The 24,394-nt window shown below is 40.2% G+C and overlaps 1 protein-coding gene and 1 long non-coding RNA gene across 5 annotated transcripts in view; one reads left to right on the forward strand and one right to left on the reverse strand.

Moving 5' to 3' along the window:
- The first annotated feature begins 9 nt into the window (after nt 1-9).
- On the forward strand, nt 10-16,872 carry LOC141572710 (uncharacterized). Of its 2 annotated transcripts, XR_012498094.2 has the most exons (3): nt 933-1,187; nt 5,422-5,749; nt 7,665-16,872. It is a non-coding gene; the product is annotated as an uncharacterized LOC141572710 (long non-coding RNA). The 2 variants fall into 2 exon arrangements; XR_012498093.2 differs by having other exon boundaries at nt 10-1,187; nt 5,422-16,872.
- A 2,213-nt stretch (nt 16,873-19,085) lies between these two features.
- The window catches only part of LOC109454334 (uncharacterized), a 30,318-nt gene continuing 25,009 nt past the window's right edge, over nt 19,086-24,394 (reverse strand). For all 3 annotated transcript variants that reach the window (XM_019744838.3, XM_074338131.2, XM_074338132.2), the window contains 3 exons: nt 22,779-22,905; nt 22,512-22,584; nt 19,086-22,200 (listed from right to left, as the gene is read on the reverse strand). In XM_019744838.3, the coding sequence (XP_019600397.3) occupies nt 20,721-22,200; nt 22,512-22,584; nt 22,779-22,905 (1,680 nt within the window). In that variant the 3' untranslated portion in view covers nt 19,086-20,720. The remainder of the gene's footprint in view (nt 22,201-22,511; nt 22,585-22,778; nt 22,906-24,394) is intronic.

A 24,394-nucleotide genomic window follows, 5' to 3' on the forward strand; every position in this document is an offset into this window, starting at 1 on the left:
CACACGTGGGGCACCACAGCCCTGATCCAGCTCTGGGTGGGGCCTCACACTCAGCTGGGCCACCCTCTAGTGGGGAAGTCTGTCGTCTTCAACCTCAGTTTCCTGGTCTTTAAAATGGGTGTGAAGAGGGCAAAAGAGTCAAATCTTCCTTAGAATTCTAAGTCATGTTAATTGAAAGTCTCCTCCAAAAGCTAGAACTCAATCCTTCCTGCTTCCTTTTGAGTGTGGACCAGATTCAAAAGAGTTATTGACTCTCATCCAATGCATAAAGTATGGAAAAGCAAAAGACTACTGTGGAGACACCTGGCAGACACCCCTCACCCAGACGGTACAGGCTAATATTATAGTGGTGCATCTTTTTGATATCACATGGCCCTGACATACTGTAGTGAGAAGGGCACGTCACCTCTGTGGGTGAGGTAACCAGTAACGAGTAACCATGGGCCCATAATGAGAAGGACAATACCACATACACCCAAACTGAGGGATATTCTACAGAAGACCTGACCTGTACTCTGCAAAAATATCCCAGTAATGAAAAAGAAAGAAGCGTGAGGAACTGTCCCAGACTGGATGAGACCCAGCAGACAGGAGCACACAATGAAATGTGGGATCCTGGGCCAGAAAAGGGGCATTGGTGCAATAACTAGTGACACCCAAATAAAGCCTGGAGTTTCTTGAATGGTAACATAATTAAAATACATAATTTCTTAGTAGTTGCAGGCAGATCACGGTTCTAGAAGATATTAGCCATAAGGTAAGCAAGGAAGACTAGATTGGAGCTCTTTGCACTGTTCTTGGCAACTTTTCTGTAAATCTAAAATTATTCCCAATTAAAATAGTTTACTTTGAAAATGGGCAGGACCCAAGAAACTGAAAAATGTACTCAACATGTTCTGAGCACGCACTGTACCATAAGCCTGACAAAGCGGTGAACAGGACAGACAGGAAATCCCACCCTGCTGGGGCTGACATGCTAGAGAAATTTATACTCTAGCTGTTAATTACTCTCCTTTTTTGGAGGGTGGGGTGGGGTGTTCTCTTTCTATTTTATAATTTATGTACTGTTTGGAGTTTTGCTTAAAAAGCCCTGTTAGTTATTTTGCCAGCAGAACAAATGCACACTTCCTCTTAACAGATCTGTACTCAAATGCAAACACAGGAAACAGAGACCTCACTCGATTCAGGTCGGTATTTGTTTTTTTGGGGCACGGAGTGGGGGGAGGTGGGGGTGGTTGGTGTGTGTGGGGGGTGGAGGGAATGGAATTGGGGTTTGGGGACAGTGGGGGAGGTTTGGAAAGGGGCTTCAACTTTATCCCTACTGTTTTCTTTCACACAAAAAGGAAAAAAGAAATTATCAGAAGCAATTAGGACCAAATGTTCACATTTGCTTCTTCATGTGGTGGGTACAGGGGGGTTTTAGGGATACTCTTCTATGCTTTCTGTACTATTTTTAAGATCACACAAAATTATATTGTCTTATTGTAATACATGGTCTTTATAGAAAAGTTGGAACATACTGAAAAGCACAAATAAAACGATCACACTCGCCAGTAATACCCCTGCCTGGACAGTCACTATCCATTAACTTTTTTTTCCTGTTGATATTTCTATGCTTATATTTGTCTTCAGAAAAATGGGATACTAGTGATACCATTTTATAAGTTTTTAAAGCGTTAATGTTTTCTCTGTTTTTTAAATTAAAAACCACAAAAGCATGTGCACATGACTAAAACAAACCAGGCTTTGTGCAGAGTGTGCAATGAAACTTGTGGCTCCTTAGCTATGTCTCTCTGCTCACCTCGGGTTCTGAAATAAGCTCTTCGCCCTCCATTTGCCCAGGAGAGCCCTGTTCTGCTGATTTTCGGTGACAGTGGATCAGAATTTGGCTCAGAGACTACCTCCCCCTCCAATCCTCTTTGCTTCCCAGCTGCAACCTCAATCCCTTGGTTGAGTTCCTCCTTTGGCGTCTGCACGCCCTGCTCTCACTCCCCTCTCTTCTTGCTTTTACCCCTCCTCTGGGCTTCTTAACCTGCCTGGGATAGGGCCATGCTCTGACCTCAGGGCCTTGGCTCTTGCTGTTCCACCTGCCTAGAAGGCTCTTCCTTCCCCAGATTACCCCCACCCCATGGCTCCCTTCCCATTGTATTTGAGTTTCTTTAATTTATCGAAAATGCACCCCTGCACCCCATTCTGACTCCCTCTCCTGCTGCAGTTTTCTTTGTTGCCATTATCCTGACTCGGCAGACCACATACCTGTTTATTTTGTTTTTGGTTTGTCTCCCCACCAGAGTGAACTCCAAGGGGCCAATAACTTTCTGGGTCTTGTCCCCTGCTTTGTTTCTCTGGCGTCTAGAATCCAGGGCACAATGGTGGTTGCCCAGGAATTATCTGGGGGATGGAGTGAAGGGATGCTCCTTCAGGACCCCTCTTCCCTCTAGTCTGAATGTGCAGACTTCCCACCCCCCCACCTCCCAGCTTCATTCCACCAACTCCTTTACAGCTGGTTCCAATTCTAACATTGTTGCTGGTAGTGTTGATAATCTGACTCAGACACAACTCTTGGAGATATTTCAGTCACCCCTGATTAGACTCTGCATCTCTTTCACATCCGGGGCACAGCGCTCAAGTCACACTAAGGGCAGATTATTCCCACCTCAGGGCCTTTGCACTTGCTGTTCCCTCCACTGGACCACACTCCCCCCATCTTCCTGTCATGGAGTACTTGGCTTAAATGCCACCTCCTCAGACTACCCTGACACCCTGACACAATTAGCACCTCTCCCCATCACCCACTCCCTAGTCTCTACTGTTGTCAAGCACACTCTCCCACCCTCCCCGCCAAGAGTTCCCATGAAAACAGGTCTGAATGGATAACCAATGTACACTCAATGGGGACAGATGGGGCACGGGGCTAAGATTACTTCTGACAAGCACGAGTCACTGAAAGGAGCTTGGCACCGACTGGTACGTGTGGTGTAAGGAGAGCCTGAGGTGGAGCCCAGTGGATGGTATCAGGAGGTGGGGAACAGAGGCTAAAGGGGCCATAGGAACAATGGCCTGGAGCTATGCAGTAGGGACTTGATCTGGAGGGCGACAGGTTTGGAGGAGGATGGGGTCCAAGCTGTATTTTTTACCAGATCAGGGTGGAAAAGAGCAAGTCACAGCAGATTCTATCTATCTATCTATCTATCTATCTATCTATCTATCTATCTATCTATCTATCTATCTATCATCTGCCTACCTACCTACATACCTATCAATCAATCACACTATATCTTGACACAAAACTACCAGTGCTCAGTTGCTACACACCAAGAAGAAATTCGGATGTCAACAGGAACCGAATTAAGAGTGATATCCTCTGGGGAGGGTTGCTACAGGAAATGATTATATTTTATTGATTTCTTTATGGAATTCATCTTTACAAATTATAAGCGGGTAATATGTTTGTAATCAGGAAAATGATATTTACCTAAATAGTCATTCAGCACTCCAGACGGCTGTTCAAAGATGGTCGAGCCTGGGTGCTCTGCATCCGTCTGCCTGGGTTTGGATTGCAGCTGCTCAGCTGTTACTTAGCTGTGTGACTGTTGTCTAGGGACTTCACCTCTCTGTGCCTTATTTCTTCATCTTTAACATCGATGATGTTACAGTTGTTCAATACAGGGTGTTGTGGGGATCAAAAGACCTGCCACAGATGGAACGTGTGGAACGAGGCCTTGCCCATAGCAACCACTCGCTGTAAGCCAGCTGCCACTGCTTATGGTTCTTCTGACCATCACTATTATGTGCATTATTATTGTAGGGCAGTGAGAGTTTGGATAGACCGAGCATGTTTAAGAGGCAGAAATGATAGTTTGGGGACCAACTAATCCCAGTTTACCCAGGGCCTTTCCTGACTTTAGCATACAAAGTCCTGCATCCCAGGAACCCTCTCCGTCTTGGGTAAATTGGGAGGACAGTTGGTCACCCTAAGATAAATCCTGGGACCCAATGGTGACAGAGGGGAATCACCGGCAACCCCTTGCTTTTGGGCCTGGTGAATCAGATCCCACTCCAAGGAGGACACTCGGGAGAGGAACCGTTTTAGAGGGAAGTACTCATACATAAACCCAAATGTGGATGCGTTGAATTTGAGGGACCACTTGCCTGTCCAGGTGGGAGAAGATCGATTTTCCTGTGAGAAGTTAAGGACAGATGTCCCAGTATTTTATTCGGAAATACTTCAAACATATGAGGTCTAACAATTAAGTTCGCAAACTTACTGCAATGATGTTGCTAACCATTTTTGATATCAGAGGGATTATTCATTATGAATTTGTACCAACTGGACATTTAACCAAGTTTACTATTTGGAAGTGCTGAAAAGGCTATGTGAAAAAGACAAAAACATTAGAGGACAAACATTTAAAAAAAAAAGAAAAGAAAAAGACAAAAACGACCTGAACTTTTCACCAACAATTCATGGCTCTTGCATCACGACAATGCACCAGCTCACAGGGCACTCACTGTCTGCGAGGGAGTTTTTAGCCAGTAAACAAATAACTGTATTGGAACACCCTCCCTACTCACCTGATCTGGCCCCCAATGATTTCTTTCTTTACCTGAAGAGAAAGGAAATATTGAAAGGAAGACATTTTGATGATATTCAGGACATCAAGGTTAACACAACAACTCCAGTGGCCATTCTAGAAAAAGAGTTCCAAAATTGCTTTGAAAGGTGGACTAGGCACTGGCATCGGTGCATAGCTTCCCAAGGGGAGTACTTTGAAGGTGACCGTAGTGATATTCAGCAATGAGGTATGGAGCACTTTTTCTAGGATGAGTTCACAAACTTAATTGTCCGTCCTCGTACAGCAAAGTTGAAAGAATCGTACAGTGAACATCCACATACTCACTCCTAGATACTGCAATTAATGTTTGAATATATTTGCTTTAATGTCTATTCATTCATCCATCTTACTTTTTCCCCATGTTAGTATGCCACAGACATCTGCACACTCTTCTCTCAACACTTCATACCATTAACTAGAGTTTAATATTTGTTTGTGGTTCTTTGATGTAAAATTTACATAAAATTGTGTGCACAACTCTTAAGTGTACACTGGCTGAGCTCTAATGAACCTCAGTTATAGCCATTAAGGAAATAATTTGCTCATTCCTGGTGAGATTCAAAACAAAACATAAAAGTTACTGGAGGCAGCTCAGGCTCTGCCGTGTGCAAAGCTCTGTGACAAGGAGCAAGTGGTTTATCCTTTCTGGGCCTCAGCTTTCCATCTCTAAAATGGGTAGAGTAAGGGAGTCTACTTGAAATCTGATGTGGTTGTTGTGAGTGTTAAACTAGTTAATGTAAGTAGAAATACTGAAGAGTGCCTGGCATGTAGGAAGTGTCTTAAAAACACTTTCCATATTACCCAGATGGAACAGTTAAAAGAATTACAGTTGGCGGAGGAAGACGTAAAGGCAAAAGTATGTTGTTGAAAAATTTCAAAGATGGCCAACAGAGGAACCTCAGCGGGATCTACATGGTTGTGAGGAGACAGGTGCGGGGAGAGAGAGGCTGTGAGCTAAATCGTGATCCACCGCCACGGAAAACCAGCAGGTGAAGGCTCCATTTACCTGTGGGTGAAGAGATGGAGAAGAGTGCATTCAGCATTTGGACATGACCAGAGGGAGAAACGTAAGACTCCACAGGTGTTTGCCATTTATTATAAGCCCTGCAAAAGATCTCATTTATTTAAATCATGTACGTATGTTTTTGTATTTTTAATTTAAATTTAACTTGAAAAACGGACAAGATTCTGACACGTGTTGTAACATGGAGGAACCCTGAGGACATTATATTAAGTGAAATAAGCCAGACACAAAAGGTCTGTGAGCTTCCACTTATATGAGGTCCCTAGAGGAGTCAGATAGGATGGTGGTGCCAGGGCTGGGGGAGGGGAGGGGAGTGAGTGTTTAATGGGGACAGAGTTTCAGTGTGGGAAGGTGAGAAAGTTCTGGAGACGGATGGTGGTGATGGTTGCACAACAATGAGAATGTACTTAATGCCACTGAAGTAGACACTTAAAAATGGGACAGATGGTAAATTTTATGGTACAGGTATATGTATTTTACCTAAATTAAAAACAAATTAACAAACCAGAAAGCACAGAAGATTATCCCTAAAACACCCCTGTATCACCACAGGAAGAAGCTAATGTTAACATTTGATTCTAATCATTTCAGATATCTGTTTTCCTTTTAATGAAAGAAAATTGTACTGGACAAAGTTGAACACCCCTAACCCCCGGCCCGCCTTGTAATTTCAATTAAAAAAATCCCAAGTAGTTGTAATGCAGGGTGTCATGCGGGGTCTCTGGTCCCGCTCCCACATAAGAACTCAGGACATGGTGAGGCCAAAAGGAACACCCCCGGAGCCATAGATGGGGGAGTCATACCACTATAGTCTCGCTGGCAGCTGGGTTGGAGACACAGGAAGCAGGAGCCACACATCTGCAACCCGCTGTCTGCTTCTCTATCAACCAACCAACCTCACCTGCTAGCTGCAATCCAGTGTTGCTAGCTCAGCCCCCATCTTCTTGCTAGCCCCCATTTCCTGCTAGCGTAGCCACGGCAGTTATATTAGTGGCCAATGGCTCACTGGTTACAGCTGACGGCCAACTAGCCACAGCTGATGGCCATCCAATCACAGTTGATGGCCATTTACTACCTGAGCCAGCACCTTGAGAGCCTGGAAACTGCACTCCTGTCTCTGTCCCCACAGTAGTTTACAGTGAGAAGCCTCCCTCCCACTCTGCTCCCCCAACTACCCCCTCCACCACTTTGGAGGGAACAAGTTTACCAGATTTTTGTTCTCCTTCCAGAGATGATTAATTGATTTCAGGCTGGTAACTTTAAGTTGAAAAGTATACAATAATTTGGCTGAGTTTAGGAGCAGTACCAGAATGTTTAAAATAATACATTTCCTCCTACTTACACGTTTAATTTTTTAATTTATAACTGCTAAGGACCTCAGAAGGGTTTGTTGGGTGGAGGCACTTAACAAGATTAAAGAATAAAATATATGATTTAATAAGTGTCACCTATAATGTTTAAGTGATTTCAACCCACTACGTATGTAGTTCTAAGTGAACCCAAATGTGGAGCCAGTGGCCTCTTGAAAGTGATGGTCCACTCTGCCAGGTATAAAGTAACATAGTAGCTGTAACTGGAACTTAAAGGCTGAAGTGAAACTGTGTTTCTCAACGTATAATTTAAATGGACCATATATTTACAAAGTAACTATAAAGATGGATTTTTCTAGGCACCAAAGCTGCCCCAAACCCAGGCACTGTCCTGAGTTTGACTTGAAGAACCAAAAGGCTAGTGTGGCTGGAACAGAGCAAGTGAAGGAGAAAGTGGGAGGAGATGAAGGCAGGGAAGTGAGGAGGGTGTGCGTGGGGTAGATCGCGTGGGGCTTTAGGGCCTGTGGGGAAGGGGGCTTTTATCACCAGTGAGGTGGGTGCAATGGAGAATTCAGCGCGGAGGAGGGACTGATCTAATTTAGGTTTTGCATAATTTTCACTTGCTGTTGCGCTGGGGGGCACCGCCACTGGATGGGAGGAGCAGGTGGGAAAAACTGGGTCTTACTCGTTTAAAAATTTTTTTTTTTAAAAAAGGAGCAGAGGTCTTGGCTTGGGATGCCCAACGGATCGGAAGGCGGGGCTGCCTTTTAGCTCCTTGACCTGTCCATTGCTGCCCCCGCGTGGCCACAGCTTGAACTGCAGAAGTTTAAGTTGTACAGCACGACTTACACAGGTTGTGAAATGATTACTACAATAAGTTTAGTTAACATCCATCATCGCATACAGATAGAAAAAAAGAAAAGACAAAAAAAGTTTTCTACCTTGTGATGAGAACTCTTAGGATTTACTCTTTTAACAACTTTCAAATACACAATACAACATTGTTAACTTAGAGTAATGCCCTCAAGGTCCATCCATGCTGTTGCAAATGGCAAGATTTCCCTCTTTTTAATGGATGAATAATATTCCAGTGTTCATATATACCACAACTTCTTTATTCATTCATCAGTCAATGGACATTTAGGTTGTTTTCATGTCTTGGCTACTGTAAATAATGCGGCTGTGTAAGAGGCGGAGCAGATCTCTTTTTGACATAGTGTTTTTGTTTCCTTCGGATATATTCCAGAAGTGGAACTGCTGGATCATAAGGTAGTTCTATTTTTAATTTTTTGAGGAACCTCCATACTATTTCCCATAGTGGCTGCACCAATTTGCAATCACACCAACAGTGCACAAGGGTTCCCTTTTCTCCACATTCTCCCCCACACTTGTTTGCTGATTTATTGATGATGGCCATTCTGACAGGTGTGAGGTGTTATCTCATTGTGGTTTTAATTTGCATTTCTCTGATGATTCTTTATATGTCTGTTGGCCATGTATGTCCTCTTTGGAGAAATATTTAAGTTCTCTGCCCTTTGGAGAAATATTTATTCAGGTCCTCTGCTCATTTTAAAATTTTTTTGTGTTAAAGTGTATGAGTTTCTTATATATTATGGTTATTAACCCCTTATTAGATGCAAATATCTTCTCCCACCCAGTAGGTTGTCTTTCATTTTGTTGATGGTTTCTTTCACTGTACAAAACCTTTATAGTTTGATGTGGTCCCATTTTCACTCTCGCTTTTGTTGCTTTTGCTTTTGGTGTCAGATTAAAAAAAAAATCACCAAGAGCTATAACAAGGAGGTTACAGACTATGTTTTCTATAAGTTTTATGGTTTCAGGTCTTAATGTTTAACTCTTTAATCCATTTCGAGTTAATTTTTGTGAGTGGTGCAAGACTGGGGTCTGGTTTCATTCTTTTGCATGTACATATCCAATTTTCCCAGCACCATTTATTGAACAGATTTTCCTCCATTAGGTTTCTTGGCTCCCTTGTCAAATAATAGTTGATTATATATTTGTGGGTTTATTTCTGGGCTCTTGGTCAATGTGTCTGTGTTAATGATTGTAACGTTTTGTTTTGACTACTATAGCTTTGTAATATAGCTTGAAATCAGGAAGTGTTTTTGAAATCAGAAAACTTTGCTCTTCTTTCTCAGGATTGATAGAGGTACTCAGGATCTTTTGTGGTTCCATATAAATTTTAGGATTTTTTTTCTATTTTGTAAAAAATGTTATTGGAATCTTGATAGGGATTGCATTGAATCTATTGATGGCTTTGGTAGTATGAACATTTTAACACTATTCTTCCAATACATGAACACGGGATATCTTTTTATTTATTTGTGACTTCAACTTCTTTCATCAGTGTCGTATAGTTTTCAGTGTACAGCTCTTTCACCTCCTTAAATTTATTCCTAAGTATTTTATTATATTTTTTATAGTTTACTGTATTTTAATAGCAAACTTACAGGAATAGCACAGGTGGCTGACATTAAAAACACCTGCATGTAGGACAATTCAGTTAAAGAAGTATAGTGAATGGATGGAATCTACTGTATGATAAAAATGCTACAAACTCCATTTTGTTGCCATCAGTAAGACATTTTTTAAAAAATAAAAATCTAAATGCTGGCATTGTTTAGAAAAATTTAACAGGTTTATTTATAATTGTTATAAAGTGAAACTGTTGAGACTTGTTCACTGAAACATTTTGACTTGCATTAATGCTTTATGTCCCCATGTTTATATTAAAAATTCATACACAAATGAAAATGGAAAAACTTTTAATACCTGATTTCTGTGCCCTATTTTTTCACTTGCAACCATCTACTTAAGTACCTCTTGACCCCTTGGGGAAATATCTATATCTATATCTATATCTATATCTATATCTATATCTATATCTATATCTATATCTATACCTATACCTATATCTATATCTCTCTATCTCTATCTCTATCTCTATCTCTATCTCTCTCTCTCTATATTTTTTTTTTGGGGGAAAAAATATTTAACAACCAATAACAAGAAGACAAGAAATTTGGTTTTTTAAAGAATGAAATAGTGCCTATCATAGTGGATTGTTAAGCACATCTCCACATATATGGCATGCTAGCTGGTGTCTTTTGGCATAATTTTTACACATTTGGCATGGATAGCACACAGGTTGGCGTCCTCTAAAAGGCCAACCAGATGGGCCACACTTGCCTCCTTTACAGTAGCAATAGCTGTGCTCTGAAAGCACAGGTCTGTTTTGAAGTCCTGAGCATTTTCTTGCAACAAATGCTGGAAAGGAACTTTAGACTTTTACCTTTATTTTTTATTGGAGAATGTTGGTAAACAGTGTGTTTCTCCAGGGACCATCAGCTACAAGTCATTGCAATCTAGTTGCGGGGGGTGCAGCTCAGCTCCAAGTCCAGTTGCCGTTTTCAATCTTTAGCTGCAGGGGGTGCAGCCCACAATCCCATGCGGGAATTGAACTGGCAACCTTGTTTTTGAGAGCTCGAACTCTAACCAACTGAACCATCTGGCCACCCCTCCAAAAGCTCAGTCAGTGGCAGCTCGTTGTCTTCAATCTAGTTGTGGAGGGCACAGTTCACTGGCCCATGTGGGAATCGAACTGGCAACCCTGTTGTTGAGCGCTCACGCCTAACCATCCAGCTGCTCCTGGTCTTTCTTTTTTCTTAATGTAGGAGTTTATCACTATAAACTTGCCTTTTGAACTGCTTTTGCAGTATCCCATAGGTTTTGTTATGTTGAGTTTCCACTTTCATTTGTTTAAAGTTATTATTTTAAAATTTTTGGGACCCATTTGTTGTTCAGGTGTATGTTGCTTAATTTGCACATATTTCCAGCTTTCCTCCTATTATTGATTTCTAGTTTTATTCCATTGTGCTCAGAAAAGATACTTGATATGACTTCAGTCTTCTTAAATTTGCTAAGAATTGTCTTGTGAAGTATTATATGATTTACCCTGCAGAATATTTCATGTGCACTTGAGAAGAATGTATATTCTGCTGCTGTTAGATGGACTACTCTGTATATGTCTGTTAGGTAGTACAAGGGTCTCGGGGTCTGAGTGTTTCTTGCTATCCTTGCTAAATGTTAAAATGTAGCACAGTATTTGGAGATGCAGCAGTAAACAGGATGAGCTTGATAGGAACCCAACCTGATAAGTATAGCCAACTGCAAAGAAGAAACCAACATGTAATTAGCCAAATAGTATACATAAGCAATGGCCAAGCCTCTCTTTAGGGAGACAGAGCTTTGGATGTGAATCCCATCTCCTTTACTTGCTTCAAGTAAATAAAACTACCACCTAACAATAACTATGGTTTGTTCTTAAATGGTGAACGCTTTGAGTTTGGTAATAGGTTCATTCGGTCTAAAGTATGGTTTAGTTGGATGTTTCCTTGTTGATTTTCTTTCTGGATGATCTATTCATTGTTCAAAGTGGGTATTGAAGTCTTCTACTATTATTGTATTGTCTACTTTCCCCTTAAGATCTGTTTGTATTTGTTTAATATATTTAGGTGCTCTGATGTTGGATACCGATATATTTATTACTGATATATCTTCTTGATGAATTGACCCCTTTATCATTATGAAAGTATAACTACTCCTGCTCTCTTTTGGCTTCTACTTGCATGGAATATCTTTTTCCATCCCTTCACTTTGATTCTATCTGAGTTCTTAAAGCTGAAGTGAGTCTTTTGTAGGCAGCATATAATAGTTGGGTCTTGTGTTTCTTTCTTTTTTTAATCCATCAATATACTCTACGAGTATGTCTTTTGATTAAAGGATTCAATCCATTTATATTTAGAGTAATTATTGACAGGTAAGGACTTACTAGTGCCATCTTGTTAATTTTTTTCTGTTCGTTTTGTAGTTCCCTTGTTATTTTCTTCATCTCTTGCTGCCTTCCTTTGTGGATTGATTTTACATATTAGTATGCTTTGATTCCCTTCTCTTTATCTTATGTGAATCTTTTGTAGGTTTTTGCTTTGTGGTTACCATAAGAATTACATAAAACATCTTGTAGATATAACAGTCTATTTTATGCTCTTAACAACTTCAATCATATACAAAAACTCTACCTTTTACTCCCCTTTGTCACAATTTACCTTTTTTTATTGTGTACTCATAAGCAAATTATTATAGCTATAGTTATTTTTATTACTCTTGTTGTTAACCTTTATACTGGAGTTAAGTGTTTAACTCTTCACCATATTACAGTATTAGAGTATTCTGAATTTGACTTTACCTTTACCAGAGTGTTGTATATTCATAGGTTTTCATGTTACCAATTACTGTCCTTTCTTTCAGCTTGAAGATTCAGCATTTCTTGTAAGGCAGGTCTAGTGGTAATAAACTCCCTCGGATTTTATTTGCCTGGGAAAATCTTTCTCTCTCCTTCAGTTCTGAAAGATAGGTTCTCTGGGCAATGTATTCTAGGTTGGCAGTTTTTTTTCTTTTTCTGTCAGCACCTTAAATATATTTTACCACTCTCTCCAGGTCTGTAAGGTTTCTGCTGAGAAGTCCTCTGATAGACTTACGGGGGTTCCCTCATAAGTTACAAGCTTTTTTCTCTTGTGACTTTTAAGATTCTGTGTCTTTGATTTTTGACAGTTCTATTGTAATGTGTCTTGGAAAGGGTTTCTTTAAGTTGATTTTGTTTGATAATCTGTGAATGTCACTTACTTGGATATCCAAATATCTGCCCAGATTTGGAAAGTTGTCAGCCATTATTTCTTTAAATAAGCTCTCTGCTTCCTTCTTCCTCTCTTTTGCTCTGCAACTCTAAGAATTTGCAAATTTGTTTTTTTTTTTGGTTGTTTTTTTTTTATGGTATCCTGTAGATCAAATAGGCTTTCTTCACTCTTTTTCATTCTTTTTCTTTGTTCTCTGACTGGATATTTTCAAAGTTCCTGTCTTCAAGATCACAGATTCTTTTTTCTGTTTGATCACTTCCGCTGTGGATGCTCTCTATTGCATTTTTCATTTCATTCTTTATATTCTTCAGTTCCATAATTTGTTTGGCTCTTTTAAATGATTTCTATCTCTTCATTAAACTTCTTGTTTGTGTAGTCTTTTCTTGATTTCACTGAATTGCCTGTGTTTTCTTATAGCTCACTGTTTCCTTAGAACAGCTATTTTGAATTCTTTATCTGCTAAATTGCAGATCTCCCTGTCTTTGGGTTTGGTTAGTGGAAGATTATTGTCATCCTTTGGTGGTGCCATGTTACCTTTATTTTTCATGTTCTTTGAAGTTTTCATTGCTATCTTTGCATTTGAAGTAACAGTCAACTCTTCCAGTCTTTACTAACTTCTTTCAGGAAAGGGATAACTTCCATCAGCCCTGCTAGAGATGCTGAGGGTATCTCGGACCTTCTGTGGGTACACCAGCTCCATGCTTCTTGCTCCCTCTTGTGGCAGAATTCGTAAGTTTGTAAGCCTTCTCTGGATCTTGTAACCACTAAGTCAAGTGTGGACAGTCTTTTCCCCCCCAAAGGTGGCATTAAAGCTTGTTTGTGGTCTCTCCCTGGCCTATAGATTCTGCCGATTTTTGCACGTGCTCACTAGCCATCTGTGCACAGAGAGCTGGCCACGGGGTAGGGGAGGTGTGTAGGTGAGGTATGCAGAGCCCTTGGAGTATCTATGGGCCAGTTGGGGGAATCCATGGGTGAGGAGTTCCCAGTGGCTTGTTGGCAGGCTTCTTGATGGAAACTGTGATGCAGAGAGTAGGATCCATGTCCCTTCAATGTCCTCTGAGAGTCTTATCTGCCACTCTTCCTACCTCTCTCCTCCCCAAAGTCACGCAGCTCACAATTCAGTGCTCTCAAGATCTCTCTTGGCCTATAATTGTGCCACCTTAGTGGAGAGACGATGCAGGTCAAGTCAAACTGTTTCTCTTACCCTGGTCAATGTATCCAAAATCATTCTTTTTTTGTTTGTTTCCTCCAATGGCGTGCTGGGACTTCTCCTCCAGAAATCTGAACTTCCACACTTTCTCTCCACGGGTGATTGTTTGAGTCAGTGTTCTCCAGGGGCTCCCAGACCGTGCCTGCAAGGGCCTGAAGCCTGTTTACAGGCCAGTACAGGGCCCACAGCTGGGAATGAGGTCTGTCTGTTTGGCAATTTCATGCACATATTTCACTTGCTTGTGTGTGCACGTGGCTTGCCATGTCTGCATTCATTGGGTTGCAACCCTTACTTTTCCCCCAAAAAAATCCATTTTGGTGATGAAACACCTAGTCCATATTATTTTTCAATCAACATTTTGGGGGCTTGTCTGGGATTCCAGAGAACAACACTGATGGCTTCACGGCAGGTGAGCAACCAGTTGCTGGCACCCGACATAGAGCCACTTTGGCTCCTGTCTTGCTCTCCAATATGAAAGCTTAGGGTAAGTCTTGTCCAGGAATTGAGCTTCTGCTTTTTGTATTTTGAAGCTCTCTGGGCTTTATTTGGTAATTGTTTAAAATTTTTTGTTTTGTTTTTGTCTGTCTTGTTGTTGTTAAAAAGGCCTTGTTTGTCTGTGTCTGTAAATACTCGATTTGGCACGTTGGCCTGATTTATTTGGAAACAGGTTGTCCACTGAGACAAAGCTAGCTTTGGGCTAAAGATCCCGTTTGGGACAGAAGTTATTTCCATGGAAATTAGTCAGTTTGGCCCAGAATTAGACTGTCGTCTCATTGAGAGGAGTGCCACTCAGCTCAGTCTATAACTGGACTCTTCCAGGGTCAGTTATTTTCCTAGAACTGGCTTTTAACCTTCGGCCTGGTCTTCTGTGATCAGACTGTTCCAGAGGGAGGCTGGCTGGTAGCTGACCTGCAGGCTGCTCGAGCTTGTTTTGGTCTTTTTGCTCTAGAGAAAAGTATCTGACAAATGGGATCTTGGTTATCTAAATATTTTAAGACCGTCCCTTCTCTGCCAGGGACTCTGGCCGAGTACAAGGTTAAAAGCCACAGACAATTTTCATGCACATATTTAACTAAATGGACAAATCTGACTAAAAGTAATTCAGAAAATCAGTGGCCACTGTGGGAAACTTTTGAGATTCCCCAAATTAATTTTCTTAAAACCAAATTGGACAAAAATAGTGCTAAAACTGAGTGGAATGCCTATTTTGAATGGTATTTTGAGGCTTCCAAATGAGACCAAGAATCTGAAGCCACCTCTTTGTTAAATAAAATCTTAAAATTAAAAGGCTACTGAAACTTAAATGGCATCTGAAGTCACATGTTCTTCCTCTGCAGTGCTGTCTTGCCCTCCCCCCTCGACTCCATTGTCTCAGGTTCCATCTTTAGGTCCACCCTATCCTTCTATGCACTTTGCCTCAGGTTTATTCTCCAGTTTGTGCAAGTGCTTCTTCCCCAACTCCATTGCCTCACACTCCACCTTTGACACCATCTTGCCTTCCACCGCTGCTTTTACTTCTGGTTTCACCTTCAGGGCCATGTCCTCCTGAATCCTCCCCTGCTCTTTCTTCCTACAACCCAGGGAAGCCTGTGTGCACTGCCCCTGACAGTGTAAATTGCCTAGCTCTTTTGAGATTTGGCAAATAGTTTTTACACAGCTTCCCCTCATCTCATGGACATAAATGTTTTAGTCATGACATGTTTGTGTTCTCACTGGACTGAAGTTTCCCTTGCAGACAAGTTAATGCCTCTAAAGTGGCTAAAGTGCTGTTAGAAAAGATTATTCCTACTCGGGAACTCCTCTTGAACGCCAGTGATCAAAGAACCTATTTCACTGGTCAGGTGCTACAACGAATCTATTTGGCCAGTTTTACATTTTCACTATGCTTACCACCCTCAATCCTCAGGTTTAGTTGAACATTATGAAGATTCAATTGGCAAAATTTGCAGTAACTCTCCAAATACGTTGGCCAAAATCATTATCATTGGTCCTCTTAAATGTCAGATCTATCTCTTTTGGGACTCAAAAGCTTTCCCCTTTTGAGATAATTACAGCACTCCCCATGCATTTGGCTCCTGCTTCTTTTGATCCACAGTTGGTAAAAGACATACTTCAATAATGTAAAGGCTTGTTTCTATTGAAAATCATGCTTTGGTAGAACAATCTTTTCACAGTGTACTCCAGGGAAATGAAAAACTCAAGATCTATACAACCTGGAGACTTCATTCATTGGAAAAGACACCTCAAAAAAGATTCCCTCCAGCCTGTTGGAAAGGCCTCTGTCAGGTACTGTCGATAAACCCCTGTGCTGCTAACTCCAGTGGGTAGACTCTTGATTACATGTGTCAGATCTAAAGAAGGCACCAAACAGTCTGATGACCTGAAACTAAAACGCTGTCAAAAATTAAAGCAGGTGGCCTCTGAAGATGAATTGCCAAAACAACTGAACCAGGCCTGGACAATTTCTTTCTTACTATTCGTAGTTTACTTTCTCTTTTCCTAAGCTATTGTGAAAAGGAGGAAATTTCTGGTTATTGAATCTGTCATCAAGAACTTTGATCTAAGATAACGGTGGTCTTCATCTACAGGTTTGAGCTCCTGATTTAAATTCATCATGTAGACTAAGTTGTCACATTGTTCTAATGCTGTTTTGAATTCTTAACTTTTGCATATGTTGCCTATTAACCCTGGAAAAGCGCTGTTCCCAATCCATACACCTTTCCTCTGAGACACAACACCCAGAAGAGGTCCTGATATCAAGGGACAAAAAGGCTGAAGTTGGAAGACCTGTGATGCTTTCAGAGAAAGACCTTGATCAAAAGGGAGGAATGATAAAAGACTGACTAGGCCTTTTAGCGAACGTCACCAGTCAGGAGGCGCTATGGGAAGAACTAGAGCCTATGGGAGGACTTCTCACACTCTATGTAATCACGAGAACCCTACACATGAGGACCCTACAGGAAGAACTGTTTATAATAAAGCTCTATGGTTCTAACTACTCCTCCCCTTAATTTCCTTTCCCTTTATATAAATACTCCTCCATCTTGGCACGTGGGCCAGAGTGTGCACCTGGCTTGCTATGTCTGCATACACTGAGTTGCAACCCTTTCTTTCTCCTGAATATCCTTAGTGATGAACACCTAGTTGATATTTTTCAGTTGATGAGGCTAATTCCAAAATAGAACAGTGTCTGTGGACAGGCTGGAAAGACAAGGCTCCCTGTCCCTGCTGTTCCAAAGGGCTTTCTTCCTAGGAAGAGCAGGACTTCCATGTTTATAATCCCGCCCCAAGGTACCTATTACTGAGGCTATGTGCCTGGTGAGTGTGCTTGAAGAGTTGTAGTTCACCTCCAAAGGCAGTCTGTTGGCAGAATTCCTTCTTGCTTAGGGAAGGGCATTCTTTGTTCTATTGAGGCCTTCAACTGATTTGATGAGGCCCACCCACATTATGAAGGGTATTCTGATTTACTAAAACTTTTATCAATTTAAGAGATGTTCTCACTCAAAAAGCACCTTTATATAAACATCCAGTAGAATATTTGATCACAGTGGACTTGCATAAATATCACTCTATTCAGAGAATAAATTCAGGATGGCCTAAAACAGTGCAGAAAAACCTAACCTTTTCTCAAAATTGAGAGGGATTCCAGGTTTAATATAGAAGCAAAATGAAAATCCCAAATACTATAAACTTTAAAATAAAGGTGAATTAAAATTTTCTTAAATGATGTTAATGACAAAGACACCAGAAAGAGCTGTGGCCTGAATCAATGGAAAGTCTCAAGGTCCAGACACTCATGTCCCAATTCACGATCACCTGCAAAACTGCAAAAAGAATGAATATGAACCACGTCTGTATTTTTATGGGGAATCTTTCCTGTCGATCACAGGGATGCAGGACTTTCTCCATTGCTGTCCTCTATTTACTTCCACACCAAAGCGGTTCTTGAAACTGTAAGGTGTATTACATGCTGGAAATTCATGTGATCGAAAATGACACTGTCACTCACTGAGACTCCTCCCTTCAGAGAAAATATATACATACATCCAGCCTCCCCACTATCTCATTTTTTGGTTTTTACATTTCATCAAAGCTCTAATTTCCATCTTATAAACCAAACTTTACCACTGGTTAACCATCTCTTTTCCTGTAAAAATGAGCATCAGGTGAAAGAACTGGTTTATTTCATACCTCTACATCACGCCTGACAGTACCTTATTTGTGCTAAATTGGGTATGTTTTGAATCTACAGTGTCTGGTAGATGAGGTATGTTGAAAAATTTTTATCAAGAGTATAGTCTCTGAGCAAGAAAGGATTTATTGGAATAATGGTCCTGTCTTTCTCCCTTGCTAGGTTTGTGTTCTCTCACAATTTACCTAAACATATAGGCCTCAGTTGAGTCACAAAGGAGATGTTAAAGGTTTTATGTACTTTACTAAGATGTGAATTTCTACATTTTCACTGACGTACTTTATGGTAATGCCCACCCAATACACCAGTATCAGTATTTAGATAATGAGTAGGAAAGACAAAAACTGTCCCAGTGGACTAGGGGCTGGCCTTGCCTTTTCTTACTGTGAAGTGAAAAATGTCAAAGGCTTCCATGATCAAAGCTACTCAGTGATCACAATGGATTCATACAAAAATAAGGGTATTTTTAAACTATATCTGTAAAATTGGTGAGAGACAATTCCAAATCATAAAAATGACCAAAATTTCCCCCTTAATAACACGACTGACTGGAGCTTATGGGTTAGGTTTCGCTCTATTACACTGTTTTAGCCTTAAAGAAAACATTTATGATTGCCAATGATAGAATTAAGTTCACCTCACAGCATCCAATACATCCAGAAATATCCTGCTTCCTTGAATAGTAATCAAATCACTTGCAAAAGCCTAAATTATATATTGTTTTGAGCACCCTCTTACTGACAAATCCATAGTCAGTTAGGGTTTGCAGTCATTTTTAATACTACAATATACACCACTCTTGTTGACTCCTGGTGTAGTCCTGGTAGGTTTTGAAATGGCACTGACAAAACAAATGAATAAGAAATTAGCTTCAAGACAAAATCTGTTAACTATAAAATAAATAAATAAATAAATATACAATTTACCAGAAAAAAAACCCAAAATATGGATATACAAGGAAATATTGAGTGAGAATATAGAACTATTAACTTGAAAAAATTACAAAGTTGATCTGAAAATCCTTAATTACAATGGGATATTTTAATATATGTGCTCAGGAAATGAAAATCACAACTGTCATATACAAACTGTATGAAAACAATAAGATATTTCTAAGAACTACAGATTTTATTTGACAAAAATACCTTGTTTTTAACCACAAACACACATAATAAAAAATTTGCTGCACACTTATGTACAGCTGTGAGCAATGGGAAACATTCACAATCTGCCTGATATGAGGAAGGTGCCAATTCTCACAGGGAAGGAGTGGGTCACAGAAGTCACTACACAGTGTAGCAGAGGAACAAACTCCAACCTGGTTCGTTTGGACGGCACCACTGCAGCTGTAATAGTGGAATCAGGAATACATGGTCACTAACAGTATTACCAGAACAAGGTGTTTACTGTACAAATTAGATCTTATATGAATACAGTCCAGGAAAGATGGAAGTGCAAGCATCAGAAAATACTCCAAGCCATGAAAGTTCAAATTAGTTGCCTAGTAGACACATGGAAGATTGCAAGAAAACCCAAATGATGGATCTTCGACGTGGAACTTCTGAAGGTATGTGTGGAAACCTACACCTCTTGAGAAAATCGAAGCAGTTGATTGTGGTTTTGAGGATACTCTTGATTGACAGAGCAAGGAATCAGGAAAACAGGCTGGAAGCAGGTGTCCTCAATTCTTGTGCACCTGCGTCCCTCCCTGTATGGTGACTCCAAAACCTGACTAATGCCTTCTATACTTTTGCATTCCAAATCTCACACAAATGAAGCTATAGGTGAATTCTAAAATGAAACCATAGAAGGAAAAAATATTCTAAAACCGGTCACATTACCCAGGTGACAAAACACAATTTAGAACCAATTCTACATTTCATTGTTCAGTAACAACAACCCAAATGTCAACTCTGTGGTTGGGAATCCATGTATGTGGACAGCTGACTGTAGTTATACTCAAATCTTCAACTGCATGGGAGGTCAGTGTCCCGAACCCCTGCATTGTTCAAGGGTCAACTGTCATTCACATGAGACTATATCATAAAATTTGCATATTTACAAATTTATGTCATCTTTTATTAGCAAGGAAAATGGAATAAGGGTCTTCTGGTGAAAATAAAAGAGTAGGTTTTCTCGTAAAAAAGAAGGAAAATATACAGGATATCCAGTACCTGGCACAGGAGGCCAGCTGACATCCCAACAAATACTAAAATATCATTTGTCAATAACCCCTTATAAAACAATTGAAACATAAAAATCTATTGCATATTAGAAATACACTTCACCTGTATATCAAACAGGCTCCAAAATAGAAAGAGAAAAACGTTATTAAGTGATTTAAGAAGAAAATACCTATAAACCCTATGTAGTATTGCATAAAGAGTATTACCTCAATGTTCATTTTTGGAAGTAGTAAATATCCACAGTTCAAAGATCCACTTTAAGAATGAGGCACTAATAAAGACAATACATTTATAACTTTTATAATGACTTTCATGTTATAGTTTTCTGGAACTTTATACATGGATTAATTTGTATCGGGTTTTCTCATATGACTCATATATGTAGGATCTCATTCCAGTGGGAATTTTCACATGTAAGGATGAAGGCCGACTGATGTCCTTTTCAAATTGTTTACATTCAAGAAGTTTTTATTCTGTATGAGATCTTTCATGCCTTCTAAAGGAATGGGGACGACTGAAGGCTTTCCCACATTGTTTACATTTGTATGGTTTCTCGCCAGTGTGCGTTCTCACGTGTCCTCGAAAGGTGGTGCGATAAACGAAGGCTTTTCCACACTCTTTACATTCAAAAGGTTTCTCTCCAGTATGGGTTTTTTCATGTGTTCGAAAGGATGTGTAACAACTGAAGGCTCTACCACATTCCTTACATTCATAGGGCTTCTCTCCAGTGTGAGTCCTTTCATGTATTCGAAATGAACTGGGAAAATTGAAGGCTTTCCCACATTCCTTACATTTATAAGGTCCCTCTCCAGTATGCATTATCATGTGTGTTCGAACACTTGAGGGAGAAATGAAGGCTTTCCCACATTCTTTACATTTATAGGGTTTCTCTCCACTGTGCTTTCTCATGTGTCCTTGAAAGGTTGTACGATAAATGAAGGTCTTCCCACATTCCATACATTTATAGGGTTTCTCTCCAGTGTGTATTCTTTCATGTATTCGAAAGGAACTGGGCCAACTGAAGGTTTTACCACACTGTTTACATTCATATGGCTTCTCTCCAGTGTGAGTCCTTTCATGTGATCGAAAAGAACTGGGACAAATGAATGCTTTCCCACATTCCTTACATTTATAAGGTCCATCTCCTGTGTGTGTTACCATGTGTGTTCGAATGCTTGAAAGAGAAATGAAAGCTTTACCACATTCCTTACATTCATAGGGTTTCTCACCAGTGTGAATTCTTTCATGTATTCTTAAACCTAGAGGAGAACTGAAGGTTTTTTCACACTGCTTACATTCATATTGTTTCTCTGCAGTGTGAGTCCTTTCATGTCTTCTAAAGGAACTGGGACAACTGAGGGCTTTACCACACTGCTTACATTCATAGGGTTTTTCTCCAGTGTGATTTCTTTCATGTATTCGCAGACCTAGGGGAGATCTGAGAGATTTACCACACTGTTTACATTCATATGGTTTCTCTCCAGTGTGAGTTCTTTCATGTGTCCGAAGTGATGTGGAACAACTAAAGGCTTTCCCACATTCCTTACATTTATAAGGAGCATCGCCAGTGTGTGTTATCATGTGTCTTCGAAAGGTTGTGAGCCACGTGAAAGCTTTCCCACATTCCTTACATTCATAGGGTTTCTCTCCAGTGTGAGTCCTTTCATGTCTATGAACAGATTTCCGGTAACTGAAGCCTTTCCCACATTCTTTACATTTATATGGCTTCTCTTCACATTCATGATACTCATACGGTTTGTGTCCAGTGTGAGATCTGATGTGCCTATTAAGGGATGAATGACGCACAAAAACTTTCCCACACACACTACATTTACATAGTTTTACTTCAGAAATTTTCTTGTTCAGATTAAGATTCAGAATTTGGCTGATGGTTTCTTGACACTGACTACCTTCTTTGCTTTCATGGAAATTTTCTACCATATGACTTCTGTAAAAAATGAGAAGCATGTTATTAATGATTTCTCTAATTTCATTTTTATTAGTAGGGGATTGGAATTGCATTTTTATAATTTACAACAAAGGTGAAGGTTTTCTGTCCTTTCTGAATAGTCTGTAAGTGAATATACTGAATACTCTGTAAGAGGACTTGACCATGGCTATTATGAAAACAGTGATCTTAATATATGGGATTAAGGGTAAATAAATTTGAAGAAGGGGTTATCTTATTTGCTTGTTTTTAAAAATTTATGACATACTAGAGTTCTCATATGCAATAAGGCTGTCTATTGTGTGACTTACCTTAGTTTTCTCCCCTGGATTTTGTACTGATTTTCAATGTTATAATCTTCCCACTTTTTTCCTAAATGCAGACCTAGAAAAATAATTCCAAATTATAAGAAATTACAGAAACAGCATTAGATTATAGGTTCATAATGAGCTGTGACCATGCTTAGTTTATTTACTAATGTATTCCTTTTCCACATTCTACATCTTGGAACAATGCTGATGGGCAAGAAATACTTTTTCTGTAATTTACAAAGTAAGTAAAAATATCGTCATCCCTACCTACTGAGGCCAGGTTCCTGAAGGTTTCCCGCATCACATCTCTGTAGAGTTTCTTCTGTGAAGGATCCAGTAAGGCCCACTCCTCCAGGGTGAAGGTCACAGCCACATCCTCAAAGGCCACTGATTCCTAAAACATTGCAAATATGTGTACAGTAGGATGAGTGAGACTGACAGCACTGGGGATTTATATTCAATGTATAGGAAGGTTACATATGATTCTGTGGTCTCAAAACATTTATTTTATGTCTCAATCATCAGAAACTCACTTTGTCCACACTTAATTCCTCATAAATTTAACAGTATCATGAATGCATGCAAAATATTTATGCATTTTTACTATGATCACTTTAAATATTATTGCTCTTTAATGGCAGTATCTGGAGATATGAGAGAAATGCTATACAAATGAAACAAACATCATTTTAAATACACCAATTCCTCATGAGAAAAACTCTCATCTCCTTTCTTATTACCTACCATTTAACTCAGCACTCCATGATGTACACGGTCAAATCTACATGAGGTTTTAATGAATAAAAACATGGCAAGACATTGGAAGCTTTTACTTCTATTCCCATCTCCAAACATGAGAGTCCAGGAAGCCTGGGGAAATCCAACTTGTAACAAGAACCAACTGGCCATATCAGTGTGAAGCACTCCAGGCTATTAGAAATAGCCAGATCCAGTTGGCTAAAAACATATTCTTGTGAAGTAGTAAATTTTGTAATATTTATCACAGACTCAGTTTACACATTCTCTCTGTTCCATTTCATGGAACTAGGAAGTTCTTCAGAAGCTAGGCCTCAGACAGCTTCACATGATATGGCACACTAAAAAGGCATGATGACTTAGGCCTTCAACAAGAACCCTATACACATGAGCCCCAGAGGTGCTTCTCACCAGTTTTCAGCACTCATAGGCACACATACTGAGATAAGGTGCTAGAAGAGCTCTTTTTGGTCAAACCCTAACAGTATGTCCCATCCTTTGCTGACCTGGAGTAATAGATTAAGAGCTGCAAATTGCAAGGGAGTTCAATGAAATCCACAATGGCTTGATGGACTGTCCATAATCATAAAATATATAAAGGATTCTGCAGTGCTTTCCTCCAAAAGAACCTACCATCTCCATTTTCTAATTTCAGGAGGACGTTTCCTGACCAGCCACTCTAGAGGCAGCCCTTCCAACTTCTCTCACTTCTGAGCTCCCCTAGGGTGCACAGAAGCATAAGAGCCCCCCACCCCAAGTATAGGCATCCCTAAGTCGGTGACACCACACACTGCCAAAAGGGTATGAAAGAGTTTATTACTTCCATAAATGATGTCTCTGGGGAGTAAGGCAGGCCTCTCAAGGCATGAAATGAAAGAGCATGGAAAAGCACATGGACTTGTTTTGTTCAGGTTGTGGTTGGACTAAAGTGAGTTCACTCACGGGGGCAGCAGCTTGCATGGACTGAATCTTTTGCCACCCCCAAAGGAGAAGGCACGAAGTCTTCCTTATCGCCCTGGGCAAATGTGGGGCACAAGAAGGAGGAGGATGAGGCTTTAAAGCTGTCAGCAGTTGATCACCAAAAACTGGAGTCAGAGATTTGTTTTGCTTTTTTTTCTTCCTCCTGT

Source organism: Rhinolophus sinicus, chromosome 15 (assembly GCF_057876585.1).
Source record: "Rhinolophus sinicus isolate RSI-liver-muscle chromosome 15, RSI-T2T, whole genome shotgun sequence".
Classification (NCBI taxonomy): domain Eukaryota; kingdom Metazoa; phylum Chordata; class Mammalia; order Chiroptera; family Rhinolophidae; genus Rhinolophus; species Rhinolophus sinicus.